At 38.3% G+C, this 21,578-nt stretch overlaps 1 protein-coding gene across 1 annotated transcript in view; it reads left to right on the plus strand.

Annotated features, from left to right (window-relative positions):
• si:ch211-113g11.6 (Sema and PSI domain-containing protein) overlaps positions 1-21,578 on the plus strand; it is a 58,986-nt gene that overhangs the window by 13,158 nt on the left and 24,250 nt on the right. Inside the window, exons 3-8 of the mRNA XM_036135395.1 lie at positions 4,890-4,952; positions 12,414-12,509; positions 12,765-12,870; positions 16,397-16,504; positions 16,839-16,978; positions 20,150-20,328. Of these exons, the coding sequence (XP_035991288.1) occupies positions 4,890-4,952; positions 12,414-12,509; positions 12,765-12,870; positions 16,397-16,504; positions 16,839-16,978; positions 20,150-20,328 (692 nt within the window). The remainder of the gene's footprint in view (positions 1-4,889; positions 4,953-12,413; positions 12,510-12,764; positions 12,871-16,396; positions 16,505-16,838; positions 16,979-20,149; positions 20,329-21,578) is intronic.

Here is a 21,578-nt window from a genome sequence, read left to right on the forward strand (position 1 = left end):
ACTTTCTCTGAAAATAAAGAAGCATGTTTTATTGGAAGTTTTATTTGGCCTTTATTTTAAGACAATAAAGCTGCTTTTTTTAGTTTGATTTTTGTTTTTATTTGAAATACAAAAGTTCATAAATACTATAAAATAAAAGGTTTTGTCTTGATCAACATTGGCAAGGCTGTCCCTGAACCTTGAGACAGTGTCCAGCCTGTCATATATGGGCCATTGGGCTCATCACCCAGGAGGCAATGCCTTGGAGGCACTACTAGCAATTCAAAAGTAATTTTGAGACGAGTTTTCATTTAGTTTTGCCCTGAACATTTTCTGTTTCTTGTTTGCATGTGCAGAATATAGGAAGTGAAGCACTCACCAGTTTTTTTTTTACTTTTGGAAATAGTGAAGGCACTGTAACACAATGTGGCTGTACTCTATGGGGTTGATGAAGGTGATGATAATGTTGATGATGATCATCATCATCATGATCATCATGATCATCATGATTATCATCATCATCATCATCATCATCATCATCATTATGATGGTAAATAAATCACAGCTTTAAGTCTAAGAAAGACATTGAGGTCTAATTCAATGTTTTTCAAGGAATCTGTTGTTCATAGCCTAAAATAAGACACCTCAAACCTGAACTTTGTTAATTATCACTGTTCAGACACTATTTAAAACCTAGTTCAAAATTATTTTCCTTAGAAATTGGTAGAAATTAGTTTTAAGGTGACGCTTAGGTCAGAAACTTTGGTTATTCATCCCTAATCTGTGAACAAAAGTTAGCTGTGATTTGGCCCATTCCTCCTGAAATGATTTGACTCTGGTTCGTTTTCTGCCTTCCTCATGCACACCTTTTCACCTCTGCCCACGAACCTGCCATTGCGACTGAAATCCATGCTTAAGGATAGCCCCTCCTAAACATTGACTTTAGTGACCTTATGTTGCTTTGAAACTCAAGTTTTGAAACTTGTGACTTCCTGGCTGATGTATTGAGATGTCGTCTCAATACCTCCACATGTGGTGTTCCTGATGACATCATGACGTAAAGCTCACCTGCAGCAAGACGGCCACGCATGATGCCGCCAACCTCGTTCTTCAAAGTTGGGATGTTGTCCTCTAACTGGCAAGCTTTCCCGGTTTCCCTCCAAATAAAACAATTGTCATTATGGCCAAACATTTCAAATGTAACTTCATCAAACCACGGAACATGTGTCCAGATAGTGAAAACCAGTCTCCTTCCTGAACGGCATTATTTCTGGATATTCCCATGCTGCTTGTCATCTGGAAGTTGCACCCAGGGATCAGGCAGACTGGTGGAGGTCTACGGTTCTGTTCCTTACATTTTGTCTTAGCTCTTTTGATTTTTCTGTGATGTCACAAAAGATAGTTGTGCGTTTGACACGTTGCCTTGAAATACATCCACATGCGTGCGTTTGTTTGACTCAAGTGGGACGAGCTAACCCACCAGAAGCTTAAAAAGCCATAACATTGCCATAGTTAAAAAAATATAGTAAATTTAGTGTATGTAAACCTCTGAATTTGAATCAAGGACAAACAGGGAAATGTCACAGGTGACCACAGGAGTGACTTGCCCAGGTCCCCATTTAAGAACGAGCTGCCCCTGGCTGCAATGTTATCTAATTCAAGCAGAAAATCTATTACACGCATGACTCGGCTGTTAAAGAGAGTCATCATGTCGGTAACACTAAACTATAAAATTGGGTGTAACACATTAACTACTCATTATCACTATCTGACTTGTGATCTCAAGGGGAAAAAAATGCTTGTTTTCTTATGCTACCATCACAGTGTCTAGAAAAAAGGAGCTTGAGATCTTTAAAATATTTGTGCAGTCATGAATCTGAGAATATTTTGTTCAAAATAATGAATCTCTTTTTCTCTTTGTGCATAAACCTCCTGCACGGGTGCGCTTATAAAAACAATTGGCGGGCTGTTAAATGTTATTACCACAACCCGATATTCAAAGGTTAGGTGCCTTTGAGCCAAACAACATTCAGCTCTAGTTTCTGGGCAGTTGTCGAACATAAATCATTAGGCGAAAGCACAGACCTTTCCAACCCCTTCTCCATAGCAGAGCTAAATTAATCTTTTTGTTTCGCTCGTTAGAAAATAACGCTGAGTTTGTTGTTTTTTTGGTGGAGCATTATGGGAAGGCTGATGCTTCCCTGTTAGTTTCTTTTTTCCTGCAGCCTGTTAGCTTAGCATCGCGCTGCAAGCAAAAGTATGAAGGGGTGTCTTCTCCTCTTTGCTGCGTATTTTAATGAACGGCTGTTTGCATAGAGGGTTTTGTCGATTGTTAACAGACAAATCAAATTGATGATCCTGATTAACAAAGCGTTTTTAAATGAAATAGAGTCCATTAATGTACCACAGTGGAGTTAGAGAGAGGTGATCTGATTCAGATAATTAATGTGCTTTGATTGAAGTTACAGAAAGATGGAGGTGCTTAACACAGTAATTCTAAATGTGTTGATTGGATCTCTTGTTTTTGATTGCTGAAGGAGGAGTAATGTTTAATGACTATTAAACACTGACATTTTTATTAAATACGATACAATAAGGAATTCAGTGATATATCTGCTTTGATTTCCCAATTAGAATTAAAAACCCTCCACTTCTGTCTTCATTGTGCCATTTTCAGCTCCTATTTAGCGTCATTTTTGTCTCAATCTACAAATCATTTACCCCGATCACTTGCAATGTAACTGCAATCTGTTAACAGCACAGTTGCATAAATAAAAGCACCATGTTTGTTTGACCAAAATTTGATTCTAGATTTTATATTTATTTATATTTATTTTGCCCTCCCAATAATAATAATAATAATAATAGAAATAAAAAAATATCTTTATGCTATTGACTTTTGCTATTTGCAGTGTGATGAAGCTAAATGTGGTTGCCATTTTGTTGCATGAGCAACCTGGTGATCCATGTATGCAGAGAGAGATATGGTTGCTGACCCACAGCTGACTCCTGAGATGCAGAGAAGACTGTGGAAATGAGGACATGTGTATGGGAATGAAGCTGCACCTTGGGAGAACATATTTAACAGCGTGAATGTTGACAACATATAGGCTCAAGCTTACTCCCTGGAGTATCATACAGCTCTACACTGATTGGCCAACACACTGAAGAGATAGGAGGTTTTCTGTTTATGCAGGATGAGTGTGTTGAAATGGTTGGAAAACAGTAAAGAATGTTTCGTTTCACTTTGTGGAGCTTTTTCTGGTTGGGACACATTAAGATCTGATGTGCTTCTCAAAAGTGAACACATGGTAATATGTCCGGTTTATGAAAAGCATTAATAAATAATTTCTAAACCATATGAAATGTGACATTGATCCAGTAACATTTAACTTACATGCTTTTAGAGGATGAAATGTGAAATATAAAAAGCAGCTATGAATTTGCTGCACGGATGTGGACACATTTAAACTAACACTTTGTTGAAGCTCCTTTTTAAAAGAAATCTTTGCCGCTAGTGGACATTATTGAACAGTAACTTTACAGGAAAGACATGCAGATAATAGCCAGAGACCAGGAGTCAAACCCAGGACAACTGCATTGAGGACTACAGCCTCTGCCCATGGTGTGCCTGCTCTACCAACTGAGCCAAACGGTGCCCATTGAAACAGCTTTTGATTAGGTTTCAACATTTAGTCTTTGTGTGTTCGTAGATGCCATTGATTAACCTGAAATAAACTCTGATTGTCCTTGTAGTTTTTTTTTTATTTTGCTGAGAGGTCACCATAGATCAAAATCATAAAAAGGGTGCAAAAAAAAACAACTTCGACCACAATTTCAAATCGTACGTCTGGTGCACAAAATGTCACAACGCATTACCAAAACAATATCATACCTAAAAGAAAATAAGGGTGTTTAGCATTATAATGCTCTGGGATTGCTTTCAGATGATTCTAGACTTTTGGTCTGGCTTCACCAGAAGAAAATGAAAGTTTTGAAATTCAGAAAATAAGTCTGACAGAAAATCTCAGTGGTCATATGGGGAGGACAAGATCCGTCCTCACAGTCTGATAGATAGAGTTTGACCCTACTGCTAATTCAGCCTGTGAGATGCTGACAGACTCCTTCCAAGGAAGACTGGATGCAGAAATTAAATCAAAAGGTGCTAGTTTGAGTACATTTATACACACTTACCCAGCAGGGTTGCTGTAGCTGCATTTTTCATTCCAACTGATTTGTTTTGCTGCTGAACTGTGCAGGATAAATGTCACATTAGATTTGGGAATGTTTTAATATGGATTTATCACAGTTTAATTTTTATACCTCACAAAGTGATGGCATTTTAACAGGTGTGTTTAAACTTCAGAGTCTCTGCATTCTGCATCTGTCCTCAAAAAGGCAAAGTGACACTTTGTCAGTTATTATATATATATATATATATATATATATATATATATATATATATATATATATATATATATATATATATATATATATATACTGCTCAAAAAATAAAGGGAACACTTGAAGTTACATTGTGTTGTTTAAGTGTCCCCATTATATATATATATATATATATATATATATATATATATATATATATATATATATATATGTATGTATAAAGGATCTTATTGCATGATGTTATGTATGTTCTCATAGCAACAAGCTCATTGTTTTCTGCAGGTTATACTGAACAGAAATGTCAAGGCAGGCTAAAGAACACTAGCTACGGCTTTAATCAGAAGTATAATCAAAAATGTGAAGAGTGAAATAGTTCACATGATCGGGGGTGTTAGCCAGCGATATGAATTTCATCTGTGAGAACTGCGTTTCAGAGGCTGTTGTGAGACTGAAAGAGTACAGTGTGAAATAACTTGGCACAAAATAAACCGTCCTTCCTCCCACAGATCCCAGCGGCATCGGATCAGACTGCAATTGATACCTGCAAGGCGAAAGCTTCCCCGGAGGAGGTAAAAACTCATCCTCACTGTCAGCGTCTCCATCGCTCCTGCAAAGCCCTCGCAGGCTCAATCAGTGCGTTTGTCTCACTAGCATGCTGTTTCTCATCACCGGTATATTCAGCACCACATGGCTTCCTTTCTAACACTGTGAGATTGTGATCTATCCACATGCGTGAAGGCCCAGATAGACCAGATAAGCATATGATGAACCATAAAGACATCAAAAAGTGGTCAACAAGTGGTAGTTTATATGCATTATGTTGTATGTGGTGTACCATATTACATCCCATACATTTCTTTGATTTGCTCATGAAATAACCTAAAGTGACATGCTAGTTATGTAGCTTGACAGCGGATGGTTCTCTCAAAGGTCATGATACAAAAGTTTTGAGGAATCAGAATCAGAAATACTTTAATAATCCCAGTGGGAAATTATTTTCGTTACACGCTCCAGATATACAAACAACAAATGTAAATATACATACAACATTCCACACAAAAAATATAAATATATACATATGTAACTATATATAATATCTATCTATCTATCTATCTATCTATCTATCTATCTATCTATCTATCTATCTATCTATCTATCTATCTATCTATATATATATATATATATATATATATATATATATATATATATATATATATATATATAATATCTTAATCCAACCTTTTGGGACCAGTGTAAATTTAAGACATAAAATAATATTTTTTCCTGTGAAACCACTATCACAACTGCTACGATGTTTGATTTATCTGTGATTAAACAAAGAAAGAAAGCTAATCTTTTCAGTCTGTCTAAATTAAACTGTGTTTAGCCTATTTTATTCAATTAATTAAAATCAGATTTTAAGACACCAAAGTCTTTATCTGAGTAAAAGTCGCCCTATTTACTATGAAGCGAAAGCGGATTCAAAAAGTGTGCTTATTAAGAGACAAATGTTTTGTGTTGTACTGAAGATTCAATTAAACATTCAATTGTAAGACAGTTTTTACATTCTGTGTAAATAAACAGTGAATAACCCTGTGAACGTCCTGTTGAAAACCTTGGAGGCACCTCTGATTGTATTCATGAACATCTTTACTATTGCTGCAGCATATCTGGAGCGAATCAGTTGAAGCACATTTGTTGCACAAAGGTGTTAGTGGGCCATTGTGCCAGGACTCGTTAGTTTCCAAAGATACCAGCCATGAGGGGGCGGAGCGAGAACACGTCCGTGTCCTGACGTCCGTGTCCTGACGTCCGTGTCCTGACGTCCGTGTCCTGACGCATTTTTCCAGAAGAGTCCGCCATGTTTCATATACCTTTAAATGGCATCTTCTGTGTTTAAAATGCTGCAAAAAACGATAATGTGTGTAAAAAAAAAAACACAATTTCAGCAACTCATTAAAACCTCCTCCTTCGAGGCATTTATAAAAAAAAATAAAAAAAATGACCGTGTCTGAACTGCTTTTAGAAAAGGCTGGACTGGTTGGGCTTAAAGGTATGTAGATAGGTAGATAGATCTATATATTATAACCATGTTTTACAAAATGCCATTTTTTGTTACATTTCAACATAAGTTTAAAGACTTTCTCAAAGCTTCACTACATCTTAAGAAAATAAAACAGTATGACAGCAGCTTCAGATTATCAAAATGAAATGTAGAATGAAGGGTTGAAAATAAAAAAACACTGATTCCTCTAAGTAACACAAGACATTCAACCATATATTTATGGTTTCAGTCCTATGAGGGAGAAGTACAGCAGCTGGACCTTCTATAGGTTAGGCCCTGAGGGTACAGTGTTTTATTATGCATGTCTGCGGCTCTTTCTCACAATAGCTTCTGCATTCCCCTGAATATATACATTTAATAACGCACAACAGGGCTGCTGCGTCGGTCCTGAAATGCAATCTTTATTCTGAACAGTGCTGCACTGCTCCGTCTTACTCATTTTAGAAAATTAATCTCTGGCAGGATCTGGGCGCTGATTGCTCTGCTGTTTTATGTGAGGCGACCATTCAGTGGGACATGTTTCCTTCTTAATGCTTTCGTTTAATCTTCCTGTAACAGCGTGAACCTGCTCCAGCTTCTGTGTCACCACTGCCACAGAAGCACAGGCAAATACAAGACTTAATACAATATTCAGTCGACACACATGCTGCCGCGTGTTATCAACGTTGCAGCTTTAATAAAGCAACGTCTCACTCTGACAGCTGTGTCATCCCGAGGCTGCGGTATTAATCACAGCTACGCGCCGACGATGGTGACTACCGCGAGCCGGTTAGCCGCTCAAGCTGCGTCATAAATAAATCTACACCGGTTTTGATTTACAGCATCAGGCAAATGTACCAATTGTTCCCAACAGCACAGGCTGGCTCCTAAAAAAGGTGTTTGCTGTGATGCTTATTACAGAAATCCAAGCATTTAAACCAGGGGTCACCAACACAGGTAGCCCCCCCCAGTGCCATATGTCGCGTCCTCAAGCTTGTTTAAAACAATAGCAAAACCCTCCATTGAGCTGCATTTAAAATGCTTTTAAATCCTTTTTAATCATACTTGTATTTATGTAGATTTCAAATTGACAAAAGCATTAAAAACATATTTATACTATGTAAAGTTAAGGTAATCTTGGACTCTTGTGACACAGTACCGATGAAGTAGCTCTCGGTTTTAAAAAGGTTGGTGACCCCTGATTTAAACCCTATACTTTTCTTAATAAAAATAATTAATAAAAGTCAGGTTTGTTACAAGAAAAAATAAACACTTTCACCCAATCATTAAAAATATGTTAATTTTTCTATTGAATCTTGTCGGTGACGTAAATAAAATTTGCCTTTTATGACATAACGGCTTCAAAAAACATGGCGACCTTGCTAATGGCGTCCTTGGTAACCAAACGCCGTTTTTTTTTTTTCCCCAGACAATGAATCAAATAAAATGGAATCCACTGCATAACACAGAATATAGCAGACATAGAGCATTTGGTCTAATGACTAGAGACTTTCTGTAATAGTCTGAGTGACCCTTTACGCTGACATTCACGCTGAAAGTCGGACCTTTTTGGCCGCTGCCGTGTCCTCCCTGTCTGGGTGCTGATGTGCTTATCTCTGCCGCCGACCAGCTGCTTTGTGGGAAAGACTCGAGCTCAGCACTGAAATATTAGCTGTAACATTAAGTTGTATGGAGTTCAAACCATGGCATCGAATTTCTGAAGCAAGAGAGTAATATTTTCTGTCAGCTTTATCAGCACATAAATGCATGGAATCAAGTCATGTCTCTTCACTCTTATGCGAAGATCACCACAGGAAGCAAGATTTGCATTTACCAAAAAACTAATTAAAGCCTTCAGGTGCAAAGTCTGGTTTTAGAAATTGTAAAATATAACATATAAAGCAAACAAAACCATGCACACACACGCATATGTATTTGAAAAAAACTAGCATGTAGAGGTAAAAAGCTTTATGCAAGAACATTTACGTTTAGGTACTTTATTTGTATTAAACTGTTAACATTTTATCACATTAGCTTTATAAATGAATGCTTTAAATGTTTAGAATGTGTTTACTTGTAAAACATAGAAATGCAGGTAGTCCTAAAGTCTGCAAAAACAAACACAAAGCTAACCTCCAAAATCAACAGACCACACGCTCTTCATTTTTCACACCGTTTTGAAAGTGATTGATGCATTTTTGAGATTGCAATTATATCAGTGCACAGTCAAAAACAGAGCAAAAGACAGTGGGAGGCATCTTTAGGAGCTCAGTGGGTCAGATGGAGCCCATGCAGCCGAATCGACCGTGTTGCATGAGTGAACTCTCAGTCTAGCTTTGCTCAGGTTTATCAGGAGCGAACACAGCTTCGAGAGGCTGAGCATGGCGGTGCTTCCCGCATACAAGAGGAGGAAAAATAAAATGTCTGCGTGACTCAATCTAATCCCACCTGGAGCTTTTCAGGCTGATATGAAAACATTGACACTCTTGAAGATAGGTTTATTAATTCCAGGTGGTATTATTCAGTGTGTAATGCCATCTCTGTCATTTGCTTTTTCACTCTTGGTGAGCTGTGTAAAGAAAAACGCTGTTATCCATGATGATCGTGCTACGGACATAAAAACTACAGAAACTACTGAAGGGTTTATAGTGACTCTAAAGTTACTGGTCCTTACAGTTCTGGGCCTGGATTTGGCCCAATAAACAATTTTATTTATGTTTTGTGCATAGATCAGGCATCAGTAAAGCTAAACTCTGTTACAGTGAATTATTTTGTTATAGAGAATTGAACATAGACACTGGTCTTGCTTTAAATCCAAACAACTACAGTGCCTTGCAAAATTACTCATGGCCCTTTTTAATGCGTTGGCATATTATATCCACAAGCTGCAATGTATTTTATTTGCACATTCCATGAGAAAACAACACAAAGTGGTTCAACACTTTTTATTAAAATTTTGTAAAGTGTGGAGTCATCACTTTGCAGAAGCACATTGCTCTGCAATTACAGCTCCAGGTTGTTGGGAGTATTAGGTAGCTTTGCGCTCTGAATTGGAGAGTTTTGCTTATCATTCTATGCAAACAAAATTAAAGTTAACATTTTAATTAGAAATTTGTTTTTTTTGCCACAGATTAATAGCTGCATTTGACTCCAGGCTTTTACTGGGCTGTTCAAACACAAGGATATACTTTGGTCTAAACCAGCGCTATCCAAACTTTTTGCCTATTGGGCCAAAACTGTTAAATCCAAAGCACTCGAGGGCTAAAAAATTTATAAAAATACACCACATAACCAAAAATATTGTGATTTTCCTTTAACCTACACAACGAAATATGATCACTTAAATAAATATGAAACTGTATTTAGCCTATTTTATTCTATTAATTCCAATCAGATTTAAAGGCACCAAAGTCTTCATTTCAGTAAAAGTCGTCCTTTTTACTATGAAATACAAGCGGATGCAAAAAGTGTGCTTATTAAGAGACAAATGTTTTGTGTCGTACCGAAGAGTCAATTAAACATTAAATTGTAAGATTTTAACTTGTCTATACTAATTTTGCACCAAAGTGCTTTATAAGAAAGACAACAACAACAATCAACAAAACAGAATGGGAAACACTGGTTCAAATAAAAGCCAAAGAATAAAAATAAGTTTTAAGAGGCGATTTAAAATGATCCATGCTGTGGGAAGATTTAATTTGAAGAGGTAAATTGTTCCACAGAATTTGAGCAACAACAGAGAAAGCCCAATCTCCTTTCCTCTTAAGTCGAGTCCGAGGAACTGTCAGTAGTAGTTGATTATTTGAACATAGACTTCTCGACACAGACTGGAATTTTAAAAGGTTTCTAAGATAAGGGGGAGCTAATCCATTTAAGACCTTACAATAAAGTAACACTTTGATACCATCGCTGAAGCATATGTAGTATTATTTAATACAAGATGTATAATGTGGCAGCTGAAGATAAAAATAGGGGTTTTCTGTATGGAAGTGAATCTCTGAAGTACCTGGAACCGACCACCAAGCCAAATCTCTCTTGAAATGCAGCTGGAGGGCCTCACAAAATCAGCACAGGGGCCACAAATGGCCCCCGGGCCACACTTTGGACACCCCTGGTCTAAATGGTCTCAGGGCATTTCCAGCTGTATGTTTAGGTGGAAGGTGAACCTCTAGTCTAGTCTCAAGACTTCTAACAAGTTCCATGATTAGCTTCATCCATTTTCTCCTGAATCCTGACCAACGTCCACACAGCATGACACCACCACAAGGTTTAACTGTGAGAACGAAGGGGTCCATGTCATGTGATGTGCAGCGTCACACATAGCGTTATACGATCCATAAAGTTCCATTTCGGGTCCAGCTGAGCATCTTCTTCTACATGTTTGCTGCGTCTTACTAGGCTTGTGCCAAACAGCAAACTGATAATTTATTATTAGTAGTTCAGGATCGTCTCCCACCTAACCAGTGGATCTCAGCAGATCCTCCAGTGTTACCAAGAACATTTTGGCTGCTCTTCTGACCTTTGCCTAGCCTGCCAGTTTAGGCCGTGTCTTGGTAGGTCTGTTGTTGTACTAGACTCTTTCCATTTTATGTTGACACATTAAAAATAACTCTGTTTGAGGCCCAAATATCAGGACACTGTTTTATAAGCTCACTGGTGTCTCTCTGGTGTTTTCATAATGTTGATTATTGTTCTCTTACAAATCACCTCACACCGGAACAAACTATTCATATTGAGATTAAATTACACGCTGGTAGACAATTCAGGTGGATTTTATTTGGGGTTATCTAAGTAAAAAAGGTTGAAAAATCTAGGTTTTGTTTCCACATTTTGAAAACTAGTCTTTTTCTTTCACGTTGCAAAACACTACTTTGTGTTTGTCCAGCGCATAAAATTCCAATAAGATGCAGAGAAGTTATAGTTTGCAGTTGTAACATGACAATATTCATTAAAAAAAAATAATCTAATGGATATGAGTTCTTGCATGACAATTAAACTAAACCTTGTTTTCAGAGATATGTTTAAATTTCAAGGTGGAAGTTCTTAAGTAGTTGTAAAGGCGTACAAAAAGCAGAAAAAATATAAAACAATATTTCAGTATTTGGTTTAGGGGTGACACATGTACCCAACAACCCATCACCTTTTCTTGTCTGACCAGATAGAAAATATCAGTTTCAGTGTCAGCTGCTGCCTTCACTGTATAGCTAACAGGTTTTAGCTTCAACTCTCTGTTTAACGTGAACATTAAAAGCCGACGCACAAACAACGGCGTCTTTTCAGGAACAGAAATGCACATGGACACAAAGTAACAGAAGCTAAGTGAAATAAAATATCAGCCCACACAACCACCTATCCAACCACCTACATACCCTCCTACACACGCTCACTCCTTGTTCTGGGTTTTTAGCAAAGCTTCTGTAACGGCGTCTAAATTTATGATCTGAATAATTTCAAGATTCACGCTTGTTTCAGAAAAACTCGGGACAGCGTGAGAAAAACTTAAGAAGAGCTTTATATTTTTATTTAATCGCTTTCCTCCTGCATGCAGTTAATGTGGACAGTGCAGTTTTTTTTTATCTGTCCCTGTTTATGGAGCAATGCATGTGCAGCATTGCAGCCTCGTACTGCAGGCCTCAGCCTTTTATCTGCTGTCAGCCAAAAATCCCATGCAGTGGATGGCTTCCAATCTTTTCTCAGCAGCCCATTTTTTTGCCAGTAATCTCTTTTGTGTTGCACTTCTGCTTGATTTCTCCATCCCTCTATTCTAGCCTCCACCGTTTGAGTCCCTTGGTAAACATCCTGTTGTCTTTCGTTTTGTTCTCTTTTCCCTTTAATCCCCCTTTTCAACCTTCCCAATTTTTTTTCTCCCTCTCCCTTTAATCTTTAAACCCTCAGAAAATCTGCATATCTGCTCCCTTACCCTCTTTATCCCTCCCCGACGTGTTCCCCTGGTTTCTGCCTCGCTCAACTTCTTTTCCTCCAACAGATGGAGTGCGACAATTTCATCACCGTCCTTCAGAAAGTTAATGACACATTCATAGTGTGTGGGACAAATGCTGGAAGCCCCAGATGCTGGATGCTGGTGAGTGTCTCCGGATAAATTCCTTCGAGTTTGCCGATCTCTCTTTCCGCCGCTGTGAGTGCTTTCCACAATAAATCGAGCATACTGAAGATAAGCAGTAAATAGCATTTATCCATTTCCCCACTTATTTCTTCTGCTGGTAAAAAGGAAGATTAACAGCTATCTATGCCCAAAGAGGATATTCTGCTTTCAATATGATCCTCCACGGATAAATTGAAAGCTCTAATATCAGTATCTCCCACCTTTGCCCTGCAGGTAAACGACACGGTGCTGACAGACGTCCAGGGTGGTGGGCAGATAGCATCAGCCTCTGACATCTCACCTCCCTACCCTTCGCAGAAGTCAATCAACTTGCCCGCAGGTAATGAACTCAACAGGGAAATGCTTTTTTCTTTTCTTCCAAAGGTTTAGGCTTATCTGAAAAAAAAGAGGAGTGGAAACGCCAAAGAAGATTTTATTTGTAATTTAATACCCGAAGAAGCCGCTGTTGCGGGACATCCCGTAGATTCCCGGCCAACCGGATCCCTTAGCGGTGCTGTAAGCGGTGAGATTCTGTTGAAGGGGTGTTTAAAGCTCTCAGGTATGAGACGGAGGTCGCCGTGGCTGCTGAAAAATACCTGCCATTTGGAAATGTGTAACTTCTAAAAAACAACTACCTCATGTGATGCAACAGTTCTAAATTAGGAACATTTATTAAATCTATAATTCAGCCAAACCTTTTTTTCCAAATGAATTACAACTGCAGCCACGAGGAAGTGAAATAAAATGCAACAAACAAGATGTGGTGGATACGGAAAATGCTTTATATTTATATGTATGTTCCTTTAAATGTCATAAGAACTGATTTGTGGTTTTAGATATCCCATATGGCATAAATTGAAGTGTCCAATAGATGAGGGGTACTGGATAGATTGCATTTTTTCTGTCCTCTCACGGTATCAGAACCCTGGGCTGATATGGAGTCTGCTTCCCGCCTGGTGGGAAGAAAGCTATGTTATGTCTATGAAGCTACACTTAACCCTTTGGAGTTTAAATGCTGCCTTAAAGCGATTAAATTAGTCTAAATCTTTCTAAAGAAAATAAGCTGACATGCTTTGATGTTAAAAATAACTTTTTGCAAATAGCCATGGCATTGCCTACCCTGATAGAACATCGCTGATGCACTCATGCACAGCTAGGCCCCACATTTGTCATACCCCTGGCGGATTTAATTTTAAAGTAATCTTCTAATTTTACCAGCGTGATCGCTCTGACTGGAAAAATAAGTATCAACATCTAGAACCTAGACTGGAAGCATGAGTTTGTGGAGGGAGCTGAAGATTAGGGCGATGGAAAGAGGCCTTCCGATCTCAGAGACTTGGAGCTCCTAACCAAGGATAAATCTTCAAAATACCAGCATATACTTGCAAAGAGCCACATCAGCATTCATTAGAAGGGTTTGTCTGCAGTTCCAATAGAGATTTTGTCATTGATCATTGAGAAGGGCATAAATCTTTCATAACATGGCGTTTTAAATAAAATGTGAATTATTTTCTTAAAAATGTGAGCCCTTATTAAGAGTGTATCTGTTCCAGAGGTACTATTACATCTAAATTAAAATATTGTGTGTTTATTTGATGCAGAGAGATGGACAGAATGAATATTATTTGGGGTGATAATGACGGGTTTAATGCCGGGACATTAGAAAACAATATATAACAAAATTTTCTTTAACATTTAGTTCTTCGGAAGTGTTACAATCTATTTGTGAAGCTTTCACTTTGGCACCTGTCTGATTCTGGAGCAAAGCCACTTCCAGCTCTCCATATTAGCTCAGCCTGTTTGTGTAAGGAGCAGCGACACGACACTTGTGACTCCTGTGATGACACGAGCAATCTGGCTCTCATAATCATCTTCTATCCATGATGCCAAAATAACAGTTTTTTTTTTCTTTGGAGACTCATATTATCAAATTAACGCTTTGTGTTGATCACACAGACTCTACCTTCCTTACCAATACTTTTACATTTTCCAGCAAATAATCAAACTGCAGTTCTTTTTCTATACTTATAAGGTTACGTAATGTTACAATTGGAGCTTAAACAATCACATAAGTGGTTTATTAGACCAGCCTGGAAACTCATGTGTTGAACAATTCACAGTGGGGGCTGAGTAACTTGAGTCATTCTGCAATATAAATAAGTTCACTTAATTCGACCAGCAACTGAAACTAATAACACCCAAAATCTATAAGAACAAATTACTTCTTGGTGTCAAAGGGTTTCCTAACAAGAACGAAAAAGACCCAGCAGATCCCGACCAGTGTAGCCAAATTAAATGTGCTGTTCTAGCTGCATTAGACCTAAATGTGCTCCAAGTACAAAGTGTAAAACCAGAAGGATTTAATTATTAATGACCTCAGTGACCAGGGTCACTATTATTAGCAAAACTGGTTACAATGGATTGAGTTGCAATTTACGTGTGCATTTTACATTTATTGACAGAGGTTACACAGTCCTATATGTGAGACAGATGTATTGAGGAAAAACAACAGAATAAGTGGGAAAACAAAGCTTGCTCTCGGAGAGTTAATGGCCTTTTAACGGCCTAAGTAGGGCAGCCATGTTTTCATTTTGAGGTCAGGGCCAGTATCTAATTTAAGGGGTGTTCTAGCTAATTCTTGTGTCTGGCCACTGGGAAATTCCAACGTTTGAGTTCAAACAGGCTGAAAAACCCCTTTGCAGTTTCTGCCGATGCAATTTACATAACGTAATGTTTGATGGTTTTATAAAACACAATAATTATTCCAACAACTACCAAAACAGACTGAGACAGGGCTGAACAATGCAATGTTATGTTTTTAAGATGAATTATGTTTCATTTTGTTTCGTTCAGGCAATGCAATAAAATCAAATAAAGAAAAGCAGCTCTGGTCTCCAGGTTTTGTCTGGTCACCAGTATGAAATTCTTACATAATGCATGCATTTGTCTTAGAAAACCGAGTTTATGAACAAATTTCAGCATCTGCACATCCCCCAAGAAATACGATGACTATATCTGACCTATTTTTTTATATATATTTACTTGTCTTTGTCTCAAGACAGTCCATGGGGCTGGATTGAGTCTTTGAAACAAATATCTCATATGCATATTAGAAAGACAAAACTTGGGTTGTATAATAACACTTGACAACACTAAAAATTGGACTCTTAATTAAACTATTGCGTGTGTAGTCATTAAGCCTGGTGTAGCATCGCCTAAATAGAGCTGTATCTAGTTAAAGTGACCTTCAGTAGTCATTGCGCCTGAAGAGGAACGTGCAGATTGCATGTTTCCTCCACCGCCTAATGCAGATGGGCTGTTTAAGGAGGCACTTACACCAGCGAGCGTTTTCGGCTGCGCCGCGGGATGCTCCTCCACACGGGCATTGATTATGCATGCAAGGAGTCGACCCCTTTGCGTGAGCTCAGCAGCAACTAAATACTGATCAGTCCTGATTAGGATGTCACTGCCATGATTTCAAATGCTCCCCCCCCCTCCCATTGCTATGGAGACAGAGCTCCGCATTGGATTGTAACAATATGATGATTGGTAGCTCACAGGGCAGTGGCTGCTCTGCCTTATAATGTTGTCTTTGCTCTTCGTTCCCCATTACCTACCCTGATTTTTTTTTAGATTCTGCCTTTGTTTTCCAGGTCCTCCTTTGTCTTTATTTAATCTTCTCTCCTCTGTGCATGCCCCCCCCCCTTTCCTTTGCCACAGTCACTTATTTTCGTGTGTCACTCCGATCTCTCCTCTCCACCATTTCAACCTTGCGCTGACTCGTTAAAGTGTGTGGCCGTCTTTTCTGTGACCTGCCGCTCACCGTCTTCTCCCTGGGCGTCTCTGCTGTTTCTCGCCTGCCTCAGATGGGAGCCTGTACTCTGCTATGTCGTCAGTGGGAGGTCATGCTGGCTCCATCCGTCGAACATTTGGCACCCAGAGACTCCTGAAGACGGAGAACGTTTGGCTGCTGAGTGAGTAGGAGGAGGGGAGTCACGCCGAAGCTGTACAGGTTTAGACAAATGTATATGGAGATGGTGGGTGTTTCTCTCTCTAAATCATCTACTATTATTCCCTTAGGGGGGGGAAAAAACACACGTAGGCGTATTCACGACTGCCGTCTCTCCACTCAGATCAACAGTTTATCCTCCTGTTGATTCCCACATGGTTCTTTTCTTTTAGGATTAGAGATTCACCACACAGAAACATTCCAACTAATACTTCTAGTCAATCATTCTTGTTGAGTCTTCTTTAAGGTTCGATGCATTTGCTAAAATTTCTAAGGATATAATTCAACCTCACATCTAGGTCCTCAGTTTGCTGGAGCTGCTATAATCCCCGCCTCGGAGAAGTTCAGGGAGGAAATCTATTTCTTCTTCACCGAGTTCAACAAGACAGCCCGAGTGGACGAGGAGCCCTACAGAGCCCGCATCGGCCGGATCTGCACGGTAACGCTTCCCTATGCAGCTGGGACCAGATATCCACACACACTGTGTAACAATTCACACAACTCTTTGTTCTTCATTTTAAATTCAATTTTATTTAAATAGCGCAATTCATGAAACATGTCAACTCAAGGCACTTTCCAAAGTCAAATTCAATCAGATTATACAGATTGTTCAGAAAGTTTCCTCTCTAAGGAAACCCAGCAGGTTGCATCAAGTCTCTCCAAGCAGCATTCACTCCTCCTGAAAGAGCGTAGAGCCACAGTGGACAGTCGTCTGCATTGTTGATGGCTTTGCAGCAATCCCTCATACTGAGCAAGCATGAAGTGACAGTGGAGAGGAAAACTCCCTTTTAACAGGGAGGAGAACCTCAAGCAGAACCAGAACCAGGCTCAGTGTGAACGCTCATCTGCCTCGACCCACTGGGGCTTAGAGAAGACAGAGCAGATTTACACGATCAGACTCTATCTGATGTCGCACAAATACATCTCCATTGTGGTTATTGTGTGTTTGAGAAATGTAAACCTGTATTCCTGCCAAACATTCAGGGCCCTTTAAGAATACCCCGCATACCCAGTCATAAAACAACCAACAAAAACTGCTTAAAGTCTTATAGTCATTGGGAGAAGAGAGCTAATTCCTCCCACTTCTCACATTAAGTGTGTTTTCCTTAACTACGATTTTTTCTTTGAAGTTGTAGTCAAGATTACGTTTAATTGCCTTGGTACAATTGGTTAGTTTACTTTAGTTGACCTATAAAGCAGACATTCCTGTGATGATGAGTTTATTGGATCTAAGTTGACCGTTGATTATTGTAAATGTTTTTCTATGGGTTTGTCCACCAAACTGGTTGCTGTCTCTCTCTGGTACCGGTGCTTGCTTCAGACCAGTTTGTTGTGTTTTCACGACTGCAAGTAATGACTCTGGCACCAATAAATTGTTCCACGACTTTTAGTTAGGGCAAAGGAAGGCTTCAGTTGCATCAGGAACTTGAGACAGACTCATAGACACAAACAACCAATAGAAATGTGAACTGACAGAAAAATAATACGTTGGCATGTACAGTTTGACAAACCCATGAGTCAGTTGCTACAGATGTTTTTGGATGTGTTGACAACGTAATGTTTTAATTTTAAATTGTTGAATCCTCAAAAGATTGCATTCCGCTACGGTATCAAACTCAAAATATAATAATTCATTGATACATTTACAGTGGTTGAAAAAATAGGATCAAAACTCGTTCAGCTTCTTGTGTCACTAAAAATAATTGAGAGCTTGAATTGAGACGAAAACATTTATTTTTTACCACATTTTTAAAAAAATAAATTGAAAAGTTGAATGGCGTTGTTGTGACGCATTCTTTCAGAGCAGAAACCTGGACTTGGTTACCTTGTTACGAGGTCATCATGAATGTTTTAGTGTTTATGATTCCTGACAGCACCAAAACCTTATCATGACCTTATGATATAACATCCATGTTGGCTTCAGCCATAACAACAGCTTGGATGAATGCTTGCTGCAGACAATATGGAGATAAATCCAAAGCTAGTAGCTTGAGGCTCAGGATAGAAAAAAATTTTCTTTAGAGTAAAATGTCCAGGAATATAGTATAATCTACAATCAGCAACTGTATTTACCTGCACTGCTTTATCTAAAGCCTTTGTCTGCACATAAAGCTGTAAAGACAAGTTGATCTGTGTGGAAGTTGAAATCTGAAATGAGACGTTCTTCACCTTCAGTGTCTCATCTCAATATGGTATTTTTGAGAAGTGCAAACTGAGCTTTTTAAAGCCAAACAGTAGATTATGAATATAAACAACTGTTGGCATAGTTATTCTACAGATAAAGTCATACTAAAATGCAAGATGAGCATAAAACACTTTGTCGGTGCCAGTATATTTATAAATCACATTTCTTAAAGGCTGAAACAGTCAAATAAAACATATTACCTAAAATGATGCAAACGTAGATAAAGATATCAATAAAATGTACTATTAAATATGAATTTGAGTTTAAAGGGGGAAAATTGATGTGATAGGGTGACTTTAAAGTGTTAAATCTTGCTAAATCTGAGTTTTCCTTCAACTATCCAAGTTTTAAGCGGTTTTGTCTGCATCTGTAAATTCTTCAACAACAAAAAAAGAACTACTGCTAAAGCCCATTTCTTGTGTCGGGTTTAATATCAAAGAGCATCATTTTAGTAGGTCTGAATGTTCCTGCTCAAGTATGGAGGTGTGAAAAGCTCATTTAAATAGGCAATAATTAGGGATCGTCTACAAGAAATTAGTGTTTTGACTGAAAATAAGATCAATAGATAAAAAAACTGTGCTGTTGCAAGATGGCAGGGTTATTTCTGCACCACTTAGGTTGTTTTGGTGAATAAAATGTCAAGAGAATTACTGAAGGGTTAGACTCTTGAAGAAGCAATGGAGCACCAGGTGTGTGGTACGCTACATTCCCTATAAATCTATTTTAATCCGTGTTACAATTACTCTGATGACTGAATCTTTCACCGCAGAGTGTAAAAAGGCTGCTGCTCCGCTTTAAGGAGGCTTCTTTTAATCAAACTTTGTAATCAGAGACATCAAATCAGGTGTTTTTCTAATTAGCTCTCAAAGGGAAAACACCTGCAGCTCTGAGTCAGGACTCATCCTCCCAATTAGACGCAAAATCAAGAACCTTAAATGTAATGAGGAAATGTTTAAGTGGTACATTTTCTCAGCTATTTACGAAATGGCGTCATTTCTCAAGTGATTTTTTTTTCTTTTTTTTGCATTTCTATAGGCTTTGGTTTTGGCTTTTGTTCTGAAGTATATCTATACACAAATTATTTAAGGTTCGATAATTTCGTTTAAACTCCAAAAGCATTGATATGACTGTCATACGTCAGAAAGTAAATGCATATTTAGTTAGTGAGCTCCAAATGACGTTACCACATCCAATTATTTGTTGTTAGGATGAAAAAATCAAAAACATCTTGGGCTTAATATCCAAAGCTTTGAAAATTAAATAGCAGAATAATTTCTTTCAGAGGGCAGAAGAAGGAGGATTTAGGTTCTGCCGCTCTTTGTCAGGAGGCCAAATGTTGTTCCAGCCATAAAAACACAAAGCAATCACAGACCTGGCTGCCCCTCTGTGTCTCTGTTAATGAGAGCGTCTCTGTGTTATTTCCAGGTGGATGAAGGGGGCATCAAAGCCCTGCTGCCAGACTCTTGGACCACCTTCATGAAGGCCCGGGTGATGTGCGGCGCAGGAAACACTCAGCAGCAGTACAACAACATGAAGCAGGCGGTGGTCCTGACGGCTCAGGACAAGAGGGCCGGGGTCATGTACGGCCTCTTTTCCAACGCATGGTAGGCGCAAAGCCCTTAATGCTACCTGACAACACGACTGGCTTCATAGTGTTTGATATTTTAGAATTTACTGAATCTGATTGACAAATTAAAAGGTCTGTCATTTAATTTGAATTTAAACATGATTCTACTGGATTGAGCTCTAATTAAAATGACATAAATGGCTTAGAATCAGATGGAAATAACAAGGTCTGCACTGGTTGGGACTTTGTTATTATTTTTTTTTTACCAAATTTCCCTTTTGATCAGCTTGATTCTGAACTGATGCTCTATGAATAAAATCCATCGAATTGTCTTTGACTTCAACAGTTGTTTGACGTAGCAGTGGTGTTCAGGGACATACAAAGTTTTCTAGAGGAGCAACTATATGACAGTGCTTTGCCAAAGTGTCCATACTTTTTGAAGTATTTTGTTAAAGGCTTTATGTGAAAGATAAACACAAAGTTAGCAGAAAACTGTGGGGTTAAAAGAAAGCGATACACCGTTTTCAAGATGTCTCTGCATATAAAATGCTAAAAAGTGTGGGCTGCATTTATTCAGTCCCTTTAATCTGATACTTCTAAATGAGTAAAGCAGTCATCTCCCTTCAAAGTCACCAAATCCCCCCTGTGTGATTTAATAGTAATAAATAAAATAAATAAAATATGTCCTCTGTATTTAACCCATTCCTAAGAGGATGCAGTAGGCTGTGGCTTGCTCAGGGACCCATATTAACAGTCTGTGGGATTCAAACCTGGGAACTCCGGCCATTTCTAGGATGCAAGCACAATGCTTTAAGGCAGAGGTTCCCAAAGTGGGGCTCGGGACCCTCTGGGGAGGGGGGTTCTATCTTAGTTTCAATATATCAAATTTATGCCTTTAATCGAGGAAAATGTTACATTCTTTCTTGAATTCTTATGACTTTTTAACATCAAACAACATCCAAGCTTTTTCTCACAAATATGTGAAATTAATCTCTAAATATCTGCATATTCTATGGAAATATATTCCTTCTTGACCTATATGCTATTTTCTTTAATCTACGATAGCCCTAATATGAATGTTTTTCCTGGAAATGATGAATAAAGTCAAGAATAAATAACATTGAAAAAAATAAAGTCATAATATTATGATAATAAAGTCACACTGTTTGCACAATTGTTTGAAAGATTTAGTATTTTCTTATTTGTAAAACTGATACCAAAATATAACGTTACCAGATGCCCACGTTCCTTATTTTAATACAGGGGGAAGACTGTGCTTTGTTCTAA

Source organism: Fundulus heteroclitus, chromosome 3, assembly GCF_011125445.2.
Source record: "Fundulus heteroclitus isolate FHET01 chromosome 3, MU-UCD_Fhet_4.1, whole genome shotgun sequence".
Lineage (NCBI taxonomy): Eukaryota > Metazoa > Chordata > Actinopteri > Cyprinodontiformes > Fundulidae > Fundulus > Fundulus heteroclitus.